We start from the raw sequence: 20,430 nt of genomic DNA, 5'->3' as shown, positions 1-20,430 counted from the left end.
CCGCAACTGTCGGACGGGATGGACTATCGGAGTATTGTTGGAGCGCTTCTCTACACTTCCGTGTGTGCTAGGCCGGATGTAGCAGCTAGCGTAGCGATATTGGGTCGTAAAGTGAGTGCGCCTACGGAGGCGGATTGGATAGCGGCAAAACGTGTTGTCCGCTATTTGAAGGCAACGAAAGAGTGGAGATTGAAGTACAGCGATGCGGCTGGAAAGCTAATCGGATATTCGGATGCCGATTGGGCTGGTGACGTTGGTACAAGAAGATCAACAACAGGATTCGTCTTCCACTATGCCGGTGGAGCAGTATCGTGGGCTAGTCGAAGGCAAAGTTGCGTCACACTGTCTTCGATGGAATCCGAATATGTGGCGCTGAGTGATGCTAGTCAGGAACTGATCTGGCTTCGGAGCTTGCTGAAGGAAATGGGTGAACAGCTGAGCGATCCTGTCAAAGTGATGGAGGATAACCAAAGCTGTATCCAGTTCGTAACGTCAGAACGCAAGAGTCGTCGGTCCAAGCACATTGAGGTGCGGGGACATTTCGTGAAGCAACTGTGTGATGATGGATGCATCGAGTTGCAGTACTGTCCAACTGAAGACATGGTGGCTGATGTACTCACTAAACCGGTGGGTTCAGTCAAACAGATGAAGTTTGCACGGATGCTGGGATTGTCATCATCGGATGGCAGTGTTCGTTGAGGAGGAGTGTTGGTGTAACAACGGTCATGCCACCTTTCACTACACACCTTGATGCAAAGAGCTATCCTGTAGTGACAGTGATAGCGAAAGAGACGGTAGCAGAGCGAGAGCGCAGCATCAGCCTTCTGCTGTGTGCGCCATTTTGTATCATTCGCAAAAGTAAACTCGATGTGTGTAGATCTCGTGTTAATAAAGTTTATATTTATTTTCTTCACAATTAAAAACTCGGCCTTTCATTCCGCTGGAACTTCAGTCCAAGAGAGTTTGCCGCTATTAAGGTATGGGGTGAAAATATTTCGTTACTAATATGTATTCTATTATTGTTACAGGACGAAGTCCCCGCTACGATGATGGATGCCCATCTGAAAAATGTGGAAAAGTTCAGCTTCGGAGGAAAGTTTGATCCGTACGCTGGGTTGGCAACAAGCGGCATTGCCGGTACTGGTCCTTACAAGGATAAGGAAGATGAAGAGAGCAAAGTCCCTGGAGCCGCTGGCACTGCCGGAACGGGTGCTCCAGCTACTCCGGGATCCACTGATGTTGTAACCTTCGAAGAAGTTTCCACCTAGAAATGATGGCTTGGTGAGAAATTTGAACTAAGATCTACAGGAATATTGTCAGTAAATGTAAATAATCATGCAAAGAAAGTTTGAATTATATAAATAAAAAGACGATTAAATGCAATAAATGAAATTAAATTAAATTTTGAAATTATCATGCTGAAAGAGGATATAATTCGTTGTCACGCTGTCCTGAAAAAAAAATTTCAGAAGACTAGCATGGTGCAAAAATATGGGATGTGCTGCCAAATGAGACGGATTGTATCTCTTTTGAGCATTGTAGAAGCAGCTAGGGCCATCTAAAATCTAGGTAGTGTTAGGGCGACTCGCATGTTCGAATTCGACCGGGCTGCCGATACTCGACCCCAACTGCTCGAACGCACGAAGTGAGCCGAAGGCGCGCAGACTCAGGCGATCGAGGATGGCGTGATGATCGTACGACGAGTTGGAATGCTACCTAACTTATCTTGGCAAAGCTATATAAGCTCACTTCACCCCGACAAAGCTCTCTTAATCCTGGGAAGTGAAGTTATACGGAGTGTTTCAAAAGTTCGACAAAATTTTCTAAAAAATTCAGAACAGAAGTTCTTTTGCCGCGTTACCTTTGATCGGTCGCTAAACGTCAAGGAGTGTTCTCGCGTTCGAGTAACGTTGTGCCCAATTCCAACCGTGTTCCGCAAACTTAGAAAGTGGTCCTGTGAATCTTTTGGACATTTTTCTAAACGACACGTGTTGAAGAGCGTGCAGTGATAGTTTGTAGCTACTGGTCAGAAGCCAAATAGTTCCGGAGTGCTATCCACGCTAGACCGCTTCCGAGGCTGTCGAACGGACCGTCCGTCACCATACGGTCCTCTCCAAAAACTCCATCAACGCACCATACCATCGGAAAGTGCGAAGAAGCTAGCGGTTTCATCGAGGAGGCGTGTTTGGCGGTCGGCCGAGCGCGGGAACGAGGTCAGCGATCCACGTGGTGCACCACCAACAGTGAGCAGTGAGCAGCATCAACGAGAGAACAGTGAGTCAAAAGTGTCCAAAAAAAGTTCCAATTCCATTTTGAATAAATTTTTAAAAGTTTAAATTCAATCTAATTTGCTTGTGTCGCGAACATCTTTTGCATGCACCAAAGAAATCGATCTAGTGTGGTTTCCTTTACGATAGTTGGAGTGTTTCGCCTTGAGTCTTTTCCTAGCGTGGTTTTGTGCCGACCCTGAGTTTTATTATTTGGTGAGCTAGTCCGGCAAGCTAGTAAAGACGGCCGTCCCGGCAACGGGTGGAAGTCTTCATTAGTTACAATGTCGAGATGAAGGATGGTTCCAAGACGGACGACGGTAAGATAGCCTCTATGCTGGAGCACCATACTGCCGCTGGAAGCATAATTGTCCCATGTGTATATGAAACTCCATAGAACAAGGGACAATTATGCGTCCTCCGGCAGTAAATATATTATATTATTTTATTATTTCAACCTTCAATCTGCAGACTTTGTTTCTCTAAGCTTTTTCAAGGGTCTCATCCCGAATAGAAATTGTAATGTAGGAAACATCAGCAGACATCTTCAATACATTAAATTTTAACGTGTATTGCTGTAATCTTAATGTATTCAGACGTCAGTGTGACGTCCAAGTACATAAAAATACATTAGCCTCAAACGTTACATCAGAATCAAACGTCTTGACGATGTAAAATTTGACATCAGAATACATCCAATGACAACAGAACCTAACGTTACATTAGAATCAAACATCATCACGATGTAATTTGTTGCACGCATAAAACATCAGAATACATCCAATGACAACAGAACCTAACGTTACATTAGAATCAAACTTCATCACGATGTAATTTGTTGCACGCATAAAACATCAGAATACATCCAATGACAACAGAACCTAACGTTACATTAGAATCAAACATCATCACGATGTAATTTGTTGCACGCATAAAACATCAGAATACATCCAATGACAACAGAACCTAACGTTACATTAGAATCAAACATCATCACGATGTAATTTGTTGCACGCATAAAACATCAGAATACATCCAATGACAACAGAACCTAACGTTACATTAGAATCAAACTTCATCACGATGTAATTTGTTGCACGCATAAAACATCAGAATACATCCAATGACAACCGAAGCTAACGTTACATTAGAATCAAACATCATCTAGATGTAATTTGTTGCACGCATAAAACATCAGAATACATCCAATGACAACAGAACCAAACGTTACATTAGAATCAAAGTTCATAACGATGTAAATTGTTGTCCCTCGGTCTCTCGCCGCATGCAAAGTTTGTTTTTCCTGAGTCAGCACTACACGGCGAATGAGAACGACCCAAATTTGAGGTTAGTTCACTCATAAATCGCAAAAAGTGCAGGAACTCAGTTTTGAATTAATTTCCCTCATGTTCCGAATATGAGAAAAGCAAAGATTGGATTCTCTGGATTCTCGTAAATTTTCCTTATTTTAGGGCAGATTTTTGAGGTTTTCCACAGGAAAACATGCGGCAAATTTACTCATCCTGCACTTTTTTCGATATTGAGTACACTGTACTCAAATTTGCGTTGATCTCATTGGCCGTGTACAGTTTTTTTTTTCGCAGTGGGAAAGAAGTTTTGGCATGCCCTGTGGGCAATGTTTATTTGTATGTAAAACAATGCCCTGGTGACGTTACAGTGCAAGAGTTAATTAGTGTTTTAATTGATTATTATCGTTTCAATTGAAAACCGATTTTACTCTTGTTCTGTACGTTAAACATAACGTCGGCTATAGTGTGCTGTACACGCTAACTTGAAAGTACCTATTAATGGTTGAAAAAGACCCATTTTGAAGAAAAGTGGTTTAACTCATTAAATGAGTAAATTTTTTACCCATTAATGAGTATCTGTTACCCATTAATGAGTAATTGTTAATCATTAATGGGTAACAGATACTCATTAATGGGTAAAATTGTTTAATCATCAATGAGTTAAACCACTTTTCTTCAAAATGGGTCTTTTTTTACTCATTAATGAGTACTTTCAAGTTAGCGTGTATTCCGCATCCGTGTATACGAATACACTTACTACCCCTGTTGGGTGGTTTTGTTCCTCCGTTTTTGACAACATTAGAAGGAGAAAAGGAGACAAACTAGTCAAAAGTAGGTAAAAGTGAACTGGCCGTTGGGTACTTTTTTCTTACCGTGTACGAATACAGCACCGCCCCACACGAATAAAGCCCTACAGTAAAAGTATGGACGACTGACACCACAAAACTGAAAAAAGCTGTTCCAATCGAGCAAAGCGGCCCGCATAAACGCGAACCATAAATTGACCTTACCTAAAATGGTTAAAAATTGTTTATAATCCCTGCTGAACTTCAACTGAAATGGTTATGGAACTTTACATGAACGTTTAATGATAAAGTTTCAACCTTATGTATTATGGTTTTTTGGAACTGGACCTTACAAATAATGGGTTGTTAAGAACCATTACCGTTCCAAATTCTTGTTTTCTCCATACATTTTCGGAAAGAGAACTATATTAGAACCTTTTAACTTATGGTTTGAGAACTTTAATGGTAATGGTTATGGTAGTCAGTAAGGTCCACGAATGGTTTTGTAACATCGATCAACTTTATGTGGAATATATCGCGAATTGGTTGCCTGTAATTTACTGATTACCAATTCACGATATATTCCACGTAAAGTTGAGCGATAATACTAAACCATTAATGGACCTTACTGACTACCATAACCATTACCATTAATGTTCTCAAATCATAAGTAAAAACGTTCTTATATAGTTCTCTTTCTGAAAATGTATGGAGAAAACAAGAATTTGGAATGGTAATGGTTCTTAACAACCCATTATTTGTAAGGTCCATTTCCAAAAAACCATAATACATAAGGTTGAAACTTTATCATTAAACGTTCATGTAAAGTTCCATAACCATTTCAGTTAAAGTTTAGCAGGGATTATAAACAATTTTTAACCATTTTAGGTAAGGTCAATTTATGGTTCGCGTTTATGCGGGGGTGCATTTTGACGGTTCGATTGGAACAACTTTTGACAGACGTCCATACTTTTACTGTAGGGCTTTACATTGGGCGACTTAAAGACTGACGTTTTTAAATTGGTGTGTTTTTTTTTGTCATGCGCTCAGCCATCTTGTCTGGTTTGTTTATAAACAAACTAGACAAGATGGCTGAGTGCACGGAGCGCACCGCAAATTCCTTCACCCGAGCCGCGAAGGAAAGTAGCAACTTTAACAGTAAGTATTCAAATATTTGTTATATTTAGTGTTATTATTTGTAATTTCTCATCCGGATTTCTCAAGCGGGTCAATTTTGATGTAATTATTTTCAAAAATTGATCCGGTTGAGATAAGCATCCTTGCTGATGCAACGCATCAACAAGGATGTTTAACTAAAGCCCTACAGTAAAAGCACAAACGAAGTGACAGACGGAGCGGCTCGAAATTTGATTTGACGCACTTACATTTGAAATTTTCGAGTGTACCTCACGGCAACACTATCTACTCATACGTACTAGTTTAAAGCTATTGATTGTACCGCCTGTTATCTCTTTTTCTCTAACGAAAATTGAAAGGAAGAGCCTGTTGTCAGACAGCATGACATTATGTTGCTTTCGTTGTTATCTGGGCCAACATTATCAGTGGTGAATACTTCGGGTTAACATTTGCTTATAAGTAAACGATGTTGAGCAGTCAATGACTCGCGCTTGTTGGCGGCAATTGTTGCTACAGATTTCATCAGTCCGTGCTTCTAACCAAAGCCACAGTCATCCGCGACCGAGAAGACATCGACGATTATTTCAAAAGAAAAATAGTTAGCTTGCTATTAATTTTTGAAATTTAAATTTCTTTTGTTTTGTTTGGTTTTTCTTCTACTAATTATTTATTTTATTCGACACACTGTTCTTTCCGTCGCGTAGTTCTATTTTAATGCTAAATACTGTAATCACCTGTAATGTAATCCATCAGGGCTATCGAGCAGCTAAATGTGTTCCAACATGTCGCTCCAGTTGATGATACTGAAGTCATCCAGAGGACGGCGCGTGGTGGCGTGACTCTTTAGCAACTCCGTATAATCGCATTTGGAAACGCCTTTTCCGGATCCCGTAAAATAGGCCTATCCAAGCGACAATTCTTGGCATCGATGCGAATTATGTATTTTAGGTAAATCACACAGCTTCTTCTTCATCGCTTCCCTTCTGGCATAAAGGGAGGATCTCATGAATCAGCATTGGGTCATAAGCAGGTCTTTGTGGGGAATGGTATTTGATGCCTTATGGGGAAATTTATTCGATCGCTTCGAAAGTTATTCATGGCACCTGGGAAACCTTGAGTCAATAAAGCGCTTGGTACGGTACTTTATTTAAAAAGATATTGAAACAAGTAAATAAGTATGTGTGATATGAATGTTTATACCCGCTATTCTGAAAAACAAAAGCGCTCTGGTGGAATCCATTTTTTTCTTTATTCTATAGGCCAAAGTGCAGCGCCATTGAATATCAATGCGTTCAGAAGCAGTGTTAGATTTTAAAAATATCTCAACAATTTGCTAATCTTTTGCAAATCCACCGCTACGAATGAAAAGTCAAATAAATTTAAAAGAAAATTTATACTGCTTTTAGACTGGAACGCGGACGAATTTGTTGGTAGGACATACATTCAACGTCACCGGATCTAACCGCTGAATGGCCTTGACCAGGTCTTTTTCCTTAAATTTGACTTCGACAATACCCTCAGGCTCTAGCACTCCCGCACGAGATTCCGGATCGGCATAGGTTTCCATGTACCGTGGATTGATGGTCGGATCCAACACAGCCCAGGCTCCTCCACGAAGTTCCGCATTCGGTGGTAGATAGACGATGACCGGTTGTTTGTACTCCCTCAGCCCGTCAACTATGTAGGCACCGAATTTAACGATTTGTTCGTACATATCTAGAAACGCAGAATTCATCAGTTAGATGCTATCATTTAAAGTTACCTAAATTACACTTTACCTTTCTGTCCACCGGAGAACCCTCTCCAGTTGGCCAGGATAATCAGTGGCAGTTCCTCTCGTCCAAAGTCTTTGATTACTTGTGCCGTTTTGTAGGATGAGTCCGGGAACCATACCTGACCGGCTTGTTGGAATGTTTTGGCTTCCGAGTCAAGGTTTGCCGGATCAGCCGGAATGGTCAGCTCGACTGTTCGAGTTTCTACCGCAATCACACCCACCGGGATGCCACCAAGTTTGGCACGACCCACAACAACCGTTTGAGCCCATGGTTCCATCACTTCCGACCAGCTTCCCCGATCAAAGAAACCGCTTTCCCATTCAGAGGGATTGGACGGATTGACACGTCCTGCTAGCATCCACCGCGGATCATAGGGCGCCTTAGTTGGCATGAAATCGATTGGTCGGTTAATTGAGTCACTGGTCGTTACGATTGGCAGCGTTCCTCCACGCACATCCGGAATGTAAGAGAGCCAGTACAATATCGTGTAGACACCGTCCAAATCTATTGCCTCGGTCTTGTGCGTGACACCGTTGTTGTGCATGATTTGAATACCACCCAACTGGTTATTAGAAGCGTACACTTTTCTACCCAATAGTTTGTTCAGCGCGGCGAAGCCAGTCAGAATAATGTGAGAATTTTCAATTTGTATCACACGTTGACCAAGACGTACCAAATAGGAACCGATACCGATCGTTCTACAGGTCACCATCGAAATCGTTACCACATCTTCATACGCTCGCGAAGTTTCACCGGCAATCATACCAGCATAACGCAGATTCTCCACACCGAGCCCATCGGTTTTGCCAATAATATCAGTGATTTTATATCGCGGCTCTCCTTCGTCCTCAATCAAAATGGCACGAACCGAATTCGTATTTGCAATCTTGCTGTAGTCTTCAGTCGTCAAGTACAGATACTTGAATCCCTTCTCCGGCTCGTCGGGATCTTCCCAGGCCACTTTGAACAAGGATTTCACTTCCTCGGCCAATCCGATACGGGCACCACTGTTAACCGAAATGTAAATCCTAGGGCACTTGCGCTTCCGAGACAGTTCCGACGCCTTACAGAATAGCATATCCTCCTGAGGTCCAAAGGATCCGATGAAATAGGTTAGGTCGTTAGCGATGACTACAATCTCTCGCCCGTCAGGGAACTCTGGAGTAGCCAGTACAATCCTCCATGCCACCATCCCAACGTTGTTCTCTCCCGGTAACCGTTGAATCTCCTCCAACGTATCACCCTTCAGCACCAACTCGTTGCACACGAGTAGAATTTTCTCGGGAATCCTAATATCTTCCGTTGGTCGCGCTTTGGAAAATTCCTTCCACAATCGTTCCGTCATTTGGCGGAACATATCCGGAATATCGTACACATAGGTAGTACCATTGGATTGAGCCTGGAAGCGTTTCTGTTGTAGGTAATCTTTGGTCATGTAGGCCGAAGAAATCGGCAATCCATGCAGGGGTCCTTGCCTGTTACCGTATGCTTGGAATTTGATCACGTGCGTCTCCGGATCGGTCACTTCGGTGTACATTGCTATATCTAAAAAGTAACCGGAATCGTTTGCTATGCACAAACGAACGGAGGTAGTTGGCGATTGTGTCGTCTGCCGGATAACCATCTTCAGCTCAGCTTGCAGTACCCGCAGTTTCCACAACCGAGGCCCATACCGCATCACCATCTTGGTCACGGACTCCTCGATCTTGGCCGGATCCATTATAACCGTTGGAACAAAGTTTAGGAAAATGTGATTACAATCCGTACGTTTGGCGTGGGGATGCGAGAAGGCCACTTCCAGCTCATCCATCGCTTCCAATAGCACGCGTTCACCTTCGTTCTGAAGGTACTCGAATGAAGCCTCTTTGGTTATCAAATCCGAGTGACGAATAATGGAACGTATGAAGAAACGGAAATCTGTCACTTCCTGACCCTTGGCTACCTTGGCACGACCAAGATATAGGTGCATCTTTTGATTGGCAGTTGGCAGAGCCTCCAGGTCGTACGTTCGCATACGGTTCAGCTCCAGCTGGAAGGCACATGCCGGCTCCAGGTGACGATAGATACGATCCTCCTCAAAGTTGTCTCGTGCTCGGTAGGTGAAGAATTTTGGGAATTGACGTCTGTAAAAAAAATATTTGTTTTAGTATCTCATTAACCTCTTCTAAACACTTAATAAACTTACTTCTTGAGTGCGGCAAATGTAATCCGCCTAACTCTGCGGGTGAGCAGCTCTTCACGATGTTGAGCGCAGAACGATCCAAATACCTGCTCCATCTGTAAATCATCCATATCGCCCATGTCACGAACAGCAATGCTTAGGATGTGCATGGCTTCCGCTGGGTGTGCTACCATATAAAAATAAAGCCCCGGTTAAAAACCCTTGGTCCAATTCGGGTAAAACCATCCGTAAACATACCGGCAATTCCATCACTTTCCACAGCCCGTGCCACCGGGTCGGAAATCGAAACATTGATTGACGTACTCATACGACGGTCCGAATCTCCGGCTTCCACCGCTTCCAGTACCTTAGGATTGACAAACGCAGGCGATGAGAAGTCCTCTAGCAGGTCCAAAATTTCATCCGAGTATTGAGTGAAATGGTCAAACGAATCGAACGCGGCCATGCAACCAGTGCGCATGAATGAGTCGGAAATGTTGTCTGTTTCCGTTCCATCAGGGAGAACCGCAATAGACAGTGACGACAGCGATTCCGATCTGGTTTCTACACGAAAGAAACCAACGTCGAAATGACGGCTGTCCACGTCTTCATCTAGTTCTTCCTCGTTCGTTTCTTCGAAGCGAAGAAATCAGTCTGGAGGAACTGGTCAAGAAGATTCCACTGAAACGAGGAACTTCCGTCGAAAAATTACTTCGAGTCAAACCGGTCGTAAGGCTCGAGAAGCTCAGCTCGGAAAAGATCAAATCGTTGACTTCTTCGGAGAATGAAGACGAAGCATCCTCCGCCGGATCGTCGACCGTGTTCGATTTCAACTATCGTGTGAAGTTAAACAAAAAGCAGGGCCGAAAATCGATGGTAGAATTGCAGCCGATCAAACAGGTCATCCGCTCCGACACGAACACGCTAACGGATGCCTCGGTGGAGATCGTGCGTCCCAAGACGCCTGCCCAGAAATCTTTTAGAAAGCAGTTCAAACTGAAGCTTTTTGGGTCGAAAACCGTCCCACGAAAACGTTCCACCAGCGAATCTGATCCGGAGTACGTTACAGCGAAGAAAAGTTGATTTAATTTTAATGACGAACTTGCAGAATTTTCCAGCACTCGTGCACTAAGCAGGTCTTTCCCACGGCGCAATAGATTACTGCCAACGATGCCACCTCAAGCGGAAATGCGATTCGAGACCGGGTTGACGTTGATGCTCAAAAGCGAGAAAATGTTCCGGATTTCTCTACCCATGCGAATGTCAGCTGGTATCACACTGCTTACAGGTACTGAGGGAGAACCTTCCAAAACTTCTAGTGTTTGGACTGGTGGTATGGCACAAAGAATGCATAATGCACCACGAACCGACGGAGAATCGTATGTGCTGTGATCAATGTGATTGGTGAGGCAGAAGGAAACAAGCCAGCACTTGCATTATCACGACGTTCTTATGCATAATCTAGTGTGACGAAACGTTGGATCATGCGTAAGAACACCGTGAGAACGACAGAGTCGACTACATTCCTTCTGCCGCACCTATAGTAACGCACACGGCTCCCGCGCTGACTGTTCCTTACTTTCTCACTCTAATCAAAATTTCCTTCGATGAGTGAGAAAACAGCACCCCGTCAACACGAGCAAGGACACGAGTTGCCAGATCATTGCACACAAAACCAACTTGAATTAATTCAAAACAAAAATACTAGCGAACCTGGGGGTGAGGGGCGGAAGGTGGACTAAAATTCTATTACAGAGAACCACATTATTTTAATTCATTTCTTCGGAGAAAGTCGTCTGTAACTTCGTTTGTGGTAAAAGTATGGACGTCTGTCAAAAGTTGTTCCAATCGAACCGTCAAAATGCACCGCTTTGCTCGATTGGAACAGCTTTTTTCAGTTTTGTGGTGTCAGTCGTCCATACTTTTACTGTAGGGCTTTATGTTTAACTCATCAGGATTCCTCCAGCGGATCAATTTTGAAAAATAATGACAAATTCTAACAAACATCCAAAATTTTGATTAATTTGTATTTTTTTTTCAGCCGGCTGCTTCCAATAACGACGTGTACGGAAATTGAATAGAGGTAGGTGTTAAACAGTTTTTATTAAGTGTAATTATTTTTAAAAATTGATCCGCTGGAGGAATCTGACTGAGTTAAGCATCCTTACTGATGCAACGCATCAAAAAGGATGTTTAACTCATCCGGATTCCTCCAGCGGATCAATTTTGATGTAACTTTTTTCCAAAAATTGATCCGCTGGAGGAATCCGACGGATTTCATTGACTGATGCAAAGCATCAACAAGGATGATTAACTCATCCGGATTCCTCCAACGGATCAATTTTGATGTTACTATTTTCCAAAATTGATCCGCTGGAGGAATCCGGCTGAGTTAAGCATCCTTGCTGATGCAACGCATCAACAAGGATGTTTAACTCATCCGGATTCCTCCAGCGGATCAATTTTGAAAAATAATTACAAATTCTAACAAACAGATCCAAAATTTTGATTATTTTGTAATTGTTTTTTTTTCAGCCGCCTGCTTCCAATAATTCCGGAGGTGTTCGGGAATAGAGGTAAGTATTGAACAATTTGTTATTAAGTGTAATTATTTTTTTTTTTAAATTGATCCGCTGGAGGAATCTGGCTGAGTTAAGCATCCTTATTGTAAGGATGTTTAACTCATCCGGATTCCTCCAGCGGATCAATTTTGATGTATTTTTTTTTTTCCAAAAATTGATCCGCTGGAGGAATCCGGCGGATTTAATTGACTGATGCAAAGCATCAACAAGGATGATTAACTCATCCGGATTCCTCCAACGGATCAATTTTGATGTAACTATTTTCCAAAATTGATCCGCAGGAGGAATCCGGCTGAGTTAAGCATCCTTACTGATGTAACGCATTCCGATACCGGATCCCGATGTTTATGTTTAAGTTAAAGTTTTATTATAGTTAAGTAAAATTTAAAGTTAAGTTAAATTAAGTATGTAACAACTAAATTTAAGTTAAAATTATGTTAAAGTAAAACTTATGTTGATGGTAAGATGAACTTATGTTAAAGTAAAAGTTAAAATTTATTTAAAGTTACGTTAAAGGTAAGTTAGAGTTAAGTTAAGGTTACGTTTAAGTTAAGTTAAAGTTATGTTTAAGTTAAGATAAAGTAAAGTTAAAGTTATGTGTAAGATAAAGTTAAGTTCAAGTTATGTTAAAGTTAAAGTTAAGTTATAATTAAGTTTAACTTATGTTAAGGTAGAGTTAAAGTTAATTTAAAGTTTTGTGAAATTTATGTTAAAGTAAGTTTAAAGTTAAGTTAAAGTTATGTAAGAGAAAAAGTTATGTTATAGTTATTTTAAAGGAAAGATAAAGTTTTGTTAAACTTAAGTTAAAGTTATCCCTAATAAACGGATACCATACACTAACGATGTCATAGATGGTACGACCATACCGCATAAAGTTGGGATGATATCCCGAATTGGTGGTTAGGCGCTTCTTATGGTTATTGTTTATGCGGGATGTTAAAGTTAATTTAAAGGTAATTTAAAGGTAAGTGAAAGTTTTGTTAGAGGTAAGTTAAAGTTATGTTAAAGGTAAGTTAAAGCTAAGTTAAAGTTATGTTAAACTTAAGTTAAATTTGTGTTATACGTAAGTTAATGCTATCTTAAAGTTAAAGTTATGCTAAAAATAAATTAAATTTATGTTAAATTTGGTAAAATTTAGGTTTTGCTAAAATTATGTTCAAGTAAAGTTAACGTTAAGTTTTAGTTCATTTAAAGTTAAAGTAAAGTTTAAGTTATTTTTAAGTTAAAGTTAAGTCTAGATTATTTTAGAGTTAAAGTTAAGTTTAAGTTATTTTAAAGTTTAAGTTAAGTTAAAGTTATGCTGAAGGTAAGTTAAAGTTAAGTTGAAGTTATGTTAAAGGTATGTTAAAGTAATTTTAAAGTTAAAGTTATGTTAAAATTAAGTTAAAGTTGTGTTATAGGTAAGTTAAAGCTATCTTAAAATTAAAGTTATGCTAAAAAGAAATTAAATTTATGTTAGATTTGGTAAAATTTAGGTTAAAGTTTTGTTAAAGTTAGGTTCAAGTAAAGTTTAGGTTAAGTTAAAGTTATTTTAAAGTTAAAGTTAAGTTTTAGTTATTTTAAATTTAAAGTTAAGTTCAAGTTATTTTATAGTAAAGTTAAGTTAAATTAATGTTAAAGATAAGTTAAAGTTACGTTAAAGTTGTGTCAAAGTTAAGTTAAAGTAATTTTAAAGTTAAAGTTATGTTAGAGCTTAGTTAATGTTATGGTAATCTTTATTTAAAGTTATGTTATAGGTAAGGTAAAGTTAAGCAAAAAATAAATTAAATTTATGTTATATTTGATTAAATTTAAGTTAAAGTTTTGCTAATATTATGTTAAAGTAAAGTTAAAGTTAAGTTTAAGTTATTGTTAAGTTAAAGTTATTTTAGCTTAGCTTAGCTTAGCTTAGTCTGACTGCACGTATCGATAGTTGCACTCCGTGATTGATCTAAACCAGTGAAATTGTACAAAGATTGTTAAGTTAAAGTTATTTTAAAGTTAAAGTTAAGTTTAAGTTATTTTAAAGTTAATTTTTTGATAAAGTTAAGTTTAAGTTATTTTAAAGTTAAAGTTATGTTAAACTAAAGTTAAAGTTCTGTGATAGGTAAGTTAAAGTTAAGTTGAAGTTAAATTAACGTTAAGTTAAAGTTACGTTAAAGTTAAGTTAACGTTATGTTATGTTATGTTAAGTATAAGTTAACTTAAAGTTAAGTTTAAGTTAAAGTTAAAGTTAAAATAATTTTGAAGTTAACGTAATGTTCAAGGTAAAGTTAGGTGAAAGCTAAGTTAAAATTAAGTTAAAGTTATGTCAAAATTAAATTAGAGTTATGTTTATGCTTAAGTTAAGTTAAAGTTCAGTTAATGTTAGGATAAAGATATGTTGAATTTAAGTTAAAATTACGTAAAGGTTATGTTAAAGTTTAATTAAAGTTAAGTTAGAGATATGTTAAGTTTATGTTAGGTTAAGTTCAAGTTATGTTAATGTTAAATTTATTTTAAATTTAAGATTAAATTTAAAGTTAAGTTATAGTTCAGTTAATGTTAGGTTAAAGTTATGTTAAATTTAAGTCAAAATTAATTTAAGGTTTTGTTAAACTTTAGTTCAAGTTAAGTTAAAGTTATGTTAATGATAAGTTAAAGTTATTATAAAGTTTAAGTTAAGTTAAAGATCTGTTTAGTTCATGTTAGGTTATAGTTAAGTTCAAGTTATGTTAATGGTAAACTTATTTTAAATTTAAGATAAAATTTAAAGTTAATTAAAGTTAAGTTAATGTTAGGTTAAAGTTCTGTTAAATTTAAGTTAAAATTAATTTAAGGTTATGTTAAAGTTAAGTTAAAGTTATTATAAAGTTAAAGTCAAGTTAAAGATGTGTTAAGTTAATATTACATTAAAGTTAAATTAAAGTTATGTTAAATTTAAGTTAAAATTTAGTTAACAACAACGTTTAAGTTAAGTTAAAATTTGGTTAAAGTTATGTTAAAGTTAAAAATAAGTTAAAGTTTGTTAAAGTTAAGTTAAAGTAAAGTTAAAATTACGTTAGAGTGAAGTTAAAATTAAAATGATTTTAAAATTAAAGTAATGTTCAAGGTTAAGCTATGCGAAAGCTAAGTTAAAATTAAGTTAAAGTTATGTCAAAATTATGTGAGAGTTATATTAATGCTAAAGTTAATTTAAAGTTAAGTTAATGTTAGGTTAAAGTTATGTTAAAGTTATGTTAAAGTTTTGTAAATTCCCTGAAGTTCTGTGTACTCCCTGAAGGTCTGTGAATTTCTCTGAAGATCTTCGAACTACCCTGAAGCATTAAAATATTAAAAATTTCTCTAAAAGTCTACAAAACTTTCCTGAATTTCTGCAATTTTTTTCTGAAGCAATAAAAATTTATCTGAAGACCTCCTTTAAGTTCTGCAAATTTCTCTGAGGATCAACAATCTTCCCTGAAATTCAGTATTTTTCCCTGACGTTCTGCCAATTTGCCTAAAGCTCTGTGAACTGCCCTGAAGTACTGAAAATAACTCTTAGATGTACGAGGATCTTTAAATTTATGTGATCTTCCCTGAAGTTCTGTGAGTTTATCTAAAGTTCTGCGAACTTCTCTGAAATTCTGTTCTATAAATTTCCCTTAGGAACTAAAAAATTATCTTTAAATTTACGAACATCACTGTAGTTCTGTTAATTTCTCTGAAGATCTTCAAACTTCCCTGAAGATCTGTGAACATCCATAAAGTAGTGATTATTTCTCGAAACGACGACAAACATTACTGTAGTGCTGTAAATTACTCAGAAGATCTACGAACTTCCCTGATTTTCTTTTGATTTCTCTAAAGATTTCAGTTTTTTAAAACTTCTCTGAAGTTTTTTTTTTTAATTTCCCTAAAGTTCTGCTAGTTTCTCTGAAGATCTACGACCTTCGGTGTAGTAAGATCTTCATAACAATTTCCGATTATTCTACGTTCTGAAGAAATTTTCAAACGACTTCAATTCGATTTTTTATCAGATGTTGGTCCTCAGAATAATTCCTGATCAACTTGACCTCTTCGAAAAATATCTCAAGATTTTAATTTCTAATCCTTATCAACCTGACCACTTCGAATATTTTCTAAATTACTTTATTTGAATTTCTGATCAGTTGTAGGTCTTCAAAACAATTCCTGCTTATTTTGATCTCTTGTAGTAATATCCGAAAAGTTTCGATTGATTTATTGATCAGTTGTAGGTTCTCAGAATAATACCTGATCAATTTAAACTATTCAAAGAATATCAAAAGGACATCGTTTGAATTTCTGTTCAGTTGTAGGTCTTCAGAATAATTATTAACTTATATTAAATTAAATCTGGTATTTTTCTGATGTTTATAGAACTACCAACAATCAATACGAAACTAACGATTTTAAATTGGCTCACCACTTTAGTAGCCTATTGGTCCCAAGCAAACGATTAACGTACCCTATTCTAGTTGAAATTCTATTACTACACTATGTTTGTTTTGATTCGCTATGAAAGTTTGACAGATAACATCAGGGGTGTGTGGATTCATGCAGAACATGCAGGGGTGAGTGAAATAGCTTGGGACTGCTTGGGACCGTTGTTCTGGTACTGAGTGAGCCAAAAATAATAATGATTTTCTTCGGGACCCAGTGGTCTTAGAGCTACCTCTATGGAACTACCCTGAAGTTCTAGTAGTTCTTCTAACTAACCTTAAAATGTACATTTACCCCTATACCGCTATGCCGCTGTCCTGGTGTCATTGGGTTCGGCCCTTTACCTGGCTCGTAGACATTTCAAAGACAACAATGTCTGCATGATGTTTATACATCGGTTCAAACTATGCGTATTGATAAGTTTTCTGAAAAGATTTGGATCTAGGTGCATAGTTTGCTTTGATAGTCTTTCAGTTTCTCTAGCATTCTCTAGTCTTAGCTCATCTAAATATTTATTGCAAAATCCCTGGATTAATCTTCAATTTGGCTTTGTTTTCTTGTTTATTTTCTATCGTTCTATGTTCTGCAACCGAGTGGCAACCACTTACGCTAGGGAGGCAATTGAACACCTAGACCTGGACTCATCAACTCAAGGGCCAGGATCCACGGCTGTGCTTCTTTTCGAAGGAAGGCATGACACCACCAAAGCAACCAAGGAAGTCATCAATCCCCACCAACTGACGAGTTTCGTTTGTGGTTCGACACATGGACGGAGCATTTGTGTTTTGCTAAATTTTGCAAATTATTGGGGAATTTCCCTAAAGTTTCACGCGGCCACCAGTTTTCACTCTTCCACAGGCCTTAAGGGTAACCCACATTAGATCTGCTTGCGTTGCGTTGTCGTAAATTTTATAGTTAGACAATATATTTAGCTGTCACTTTGCTGCATCGCGCCAGATCCGGATCTAATGTGGGTGGCCCTGTAGATTTGGAAACTTGATTATGTAAACACTAGGCATCTTTGTCTGGTAGTTCGTTCAAAAATGATACAACAATCGTCAAGCTCGCTGTAACGTCACCTAGTGCCTCGTCACCTACAAATTGGCGCCTATGTCAGTGGTCTAATAACTCTTAGCGCGCTAATGGCATAGTTCCCCTGCCGCATAGAGAGTTACCACAATGACATCAGGTTAGCTAAGGTCAGTTAACTGACTGGTGGGAAACGGGAGCTTACGCAATGGCTATTCTGTATGCATTTAAGAGATAGTCTACCAGAATGGATGATTTTTTTGTACAATTTTATGTTTTCTGATTGTGCAAAACATGAGAATTAACTTTTCCAATGCTTTCAATTATACAAAGCATTAGTGCTAGAAACATGATCTTGTAAACACTACACACCTTAACTGTTAGTTTGATTAAAAAATGTTGCAACAATCGTCAAGCTCGCTGTAATGTCACCAAGTGCCTCGTCACCTACAAATTGGCGCCTATGTCAGTGGTCTAATAACTCTTAGCGCGCTAATGGCATAGTTCCCCTGCCGCATAGAGAGTTGCCGCAATGACATTAGGTTAGCTAAGGTCAGTTAACTGACTGGTGGGAAACGGGAGCTTCAGCATTGACAGTTATGTACGCATTTTTATGATGTTATCTAACAACAATGGTGTGTAGTGTTTACACGATTATGTTACTAATTCTAATGTGTTGTAAATATAATTGAAAGCATTTGAAAAGTAAGATTCTAGTGGTTATACTACTTAAAACATAAGTAAACATCTACATTTTAAAACATTCAAACAACGTTTACTTTAAACGTTTTGTACATCTGAAAACATCAGAGAACAACAAACAGGAAGTACAATTGAAAACATCCGAACAACGTTTAGTTCTAACGTTGTGTACATCCGAAAACATCCAAAAAACGTTTGGTTCTAGCATCGGGAAACATCTACATAAGAAAACATTAGAATACATTTACATATAAAAACATCCGAACAACGTTTAGTTCTAACGTTTTTTACATCCGAAAACATCCAAAAACGTTTGGTTCTAACATCAGGAAACTTCTACATTAAAAAACATCAGAAAACATTTACATATAAAAACATTTAAACAACGTTTAGTTCTAACGTTTTTTACATCCGAGAACATCCGAAAACGTTTGATTCTAACATCGGGAAACATCTACATTAGAAAACATCAGAAAACGTTTACATATAAAAACATCCGAACAACGTTTAGTTCTAACGTAATGTACATCAGAAAACATCCATAAAACGTTTGGTTCTAATGTCAAGAGATTGAAATTTTTGACGTCAGACCGACATTAGAATGGCAAAATTTTGTTCCAAAATTTCTGATGTATACACCATGTTACGTTGCTTAAATACAACTAAATCATAATGTTTTCTAATGTTTGACATCAGGCATACATTTGATTTCGATGCTGATGTAGACATCAAAATCAAACGTTGGGCTAATGTAAATTTCTATTCGGGATTTCCAATGTCTATTTGTTTTCGCTTCTCGTTTCATTGTTTGGCTGCGGCTGTGTGCTCTACTTATTTCATTTTTCTTTGCTTGGGGGTTTGTGATTTTGTTGTTGTTTGATGGTCTCCCTAAGACAAAGATAACCAATCTTTTTTTTTTTTATTATTATTAGGCTGATGCAAATTTTTATTTTTATTTATGTCACCCCCCCCCCCCTTTCAAAATGTCAAAATATTGAGGGGGCAAAAAAAAATTAGTTTAAGTATTTTGACGAAAACTGTCCTAGTTTTGGTTTGCCGTGTTGAAAAAATTCGACTGTTGAGTTGTTTTGGTTTGCCGTGTTTTACGCTAAACTGCCCGTTTTTATCGTTTACCCGTCATCAACAGCAACCGTGAGTAAAAATGACGTTTTCGTTATGTCAATGCACGAAAATTCGCAGGACGCTTCTCTCACGCATAAGTGCTGTCGTTTTTAGGTGGTTTCTTTTCGCTATCTCTTTTACTCTGAAGCAAAATGAGAGGTTAGACACGGTGCACTGATCTATAGTAAGCACTCCGCTGCATTTTGCTTTGATAAACGCAGTAAAAAAGTGTACTCTTTCGGACCAAATTGCTTTTCGTAGATCAAAAGTTGTGTTTCAGTGCAATCTTCGTTCACAAATGATATTGCGTGCCCGTGTATCACAATATGGTAAGCTGTGTGTTTTTTTTATAGCCTAAAAACTGACATCAATGTTTCTTTTTAGGAAAAAAAAGCTCCCGATGGCCATCCGGATCGAAAGAGACGGGAAATTGGTCAATCAATCGATCGTTTCGACCACGGCAGATAAATCTTTCTCCGACTTGATCAGTCAGGTGATGGGGTCTGTCGAAATTGAAACTATCTACGCCGGATCAAAGCCACTAGAAAAGGAACATCTCTTCGAACTTTCACTGACTACCACAATTGATGATGCTATTCTTGCTATTGGCTCTTGCACAAAAGTACTGTACATCTTAAAATCCATGATCCCTCTTGTGAAGAAGCCACTTCCTAGTGCTTTTGATACGTTGATGAACAATGCATCCATCCTCAAACGTCCGGATATACGATCGGAAAATCGTGGTCAAGACGGTATTTATAACCACACAGTTGATTATCTTCAGGATCTGGATTTGGGATTCCGAACGTTCCAAAAGGTTGAAATGGAACTTTTTATGTCCACCGTAGTTTCGGTACTTTGGTACCTCGACGGCCATTGGGAAAAGTTTTCGTCAGCGCCAGGTATATCAAAAATGCCACAGAGGCTGCATTTTGCTCCTGAAAATCAAGACACATTTCGGAAGCTGCATCATGGAGATCAAAAAAAGAAAACTTTACCGCGGCTCAAGAAACTTGACTTGATTGAGCACTTCAACAAACTTGAGTTCCTTTCTTCAAAATCATTCATCCAGGCAGCAGCATGGAGATCAGTTTTAGATGACGTGTGTCAACTGAAAGTTTGTATCGCAGAATATATTGCCCATATCAATCGGGCGGAA

The 20,430-nt window shown here is 38.2% G+C and overlaps 1 protein-coding gene and 1 long non-coding RNA gene across 2 annotated transcripts; one reads left to right on the top strand and one right to left on the bottom strand.

Moving 5' to 3' along the window:
• Nucleotides 1-5,447: 5,447 nt before the first annotated feature.
• On the top strand, nucleotides 5,448-18,780 carry LOC135713170 (uncharacterized). The gene is made up of 4 exons (XR_010518711.1): nucleotides 5,448-5,520; nucleotides 11,477-11,518; nucleotides 11,971-12,011; nucleotides 17,013-18,780. It is a non-coding gene; the product is annotated as an uncharacterized LOC135713170 (long non-coding RNA).
• On the bottom strand, nucleotides 6,887-9,980 carry LOC135713168 (acetyl-CoA carboxylase-like). The gene is made up of 4 exons (XM_065236280.1): nucleotides 9,694-9,980; nucleotides 9,460-9,622; nucleotides 7,278-9,397; nucleotides 6,887-7,215 (listed from the first exon to the last, which is right to left on the bottom strand). The coding sequence occupies exons 1-4, from the start codon at nucleotides 9,914-9,916 to the stop codon at nucleotides 6,902-6,904; spliced, it is 2,820 nt and encodes a 939-aa protein (XP_065092352.1). The 5' UTR covers nucleotides 9,917-9,980; the 3' UTR covers nucleotides 6,887-6,901.
• Nucleotides 18,781-20,430: the final 1,650 nt, after the last annotated feature.

This window comes from Ochlerotatus camptorhynchus, unplaced genomic scaffold (genome assembly GCF_037179485.1).
Source record: "Ochlerotatus camptorhynchus isolate MF236.1 unplaced genomic scaffold, CSIRO-AGI_Acam_v1.1 ptg000541l, whole genome shotgun sequence".
Classification (NCBI taxonomy): domain Eukaryota; kingdom Metazoa; phylum Arthropoda; class Insecta; order Diptera; family Culicidae; genus Ochlerotatus; species Ochlerotatus camptorhynchus.
This window is presented reverse-complemented; position numbering and strand designations above follow the sequence as displayed.

What these genes read in the sequence shown, in the direction of transcription:
- LOC135713168 (XM_065236280.1), bottom strand. Translation starts at nt 9,916, where the DNA reads ATGCGCACTGGTTGCATGGCCGCGTTCGATTCGTTTGACCATTTCACT. An exon ending in GGAAAGTGATGGAATTGCCG is followed by an intron (nt 9,623 to 9,693) that starts GTATGTTTACGG and finishes TTTATATGGTAG; the next exon opens with CACACCCAGCGGAAGCCATG. An exon ending in ACATTTGCCGCACTCAAGAA is followed by an intron (nt 9,398 to 9,459) that starts GTAAGTTTATTA and finishes TTTTTTTTACAG; the next exon opens with ACGTCAATTCCCAAAATTCT.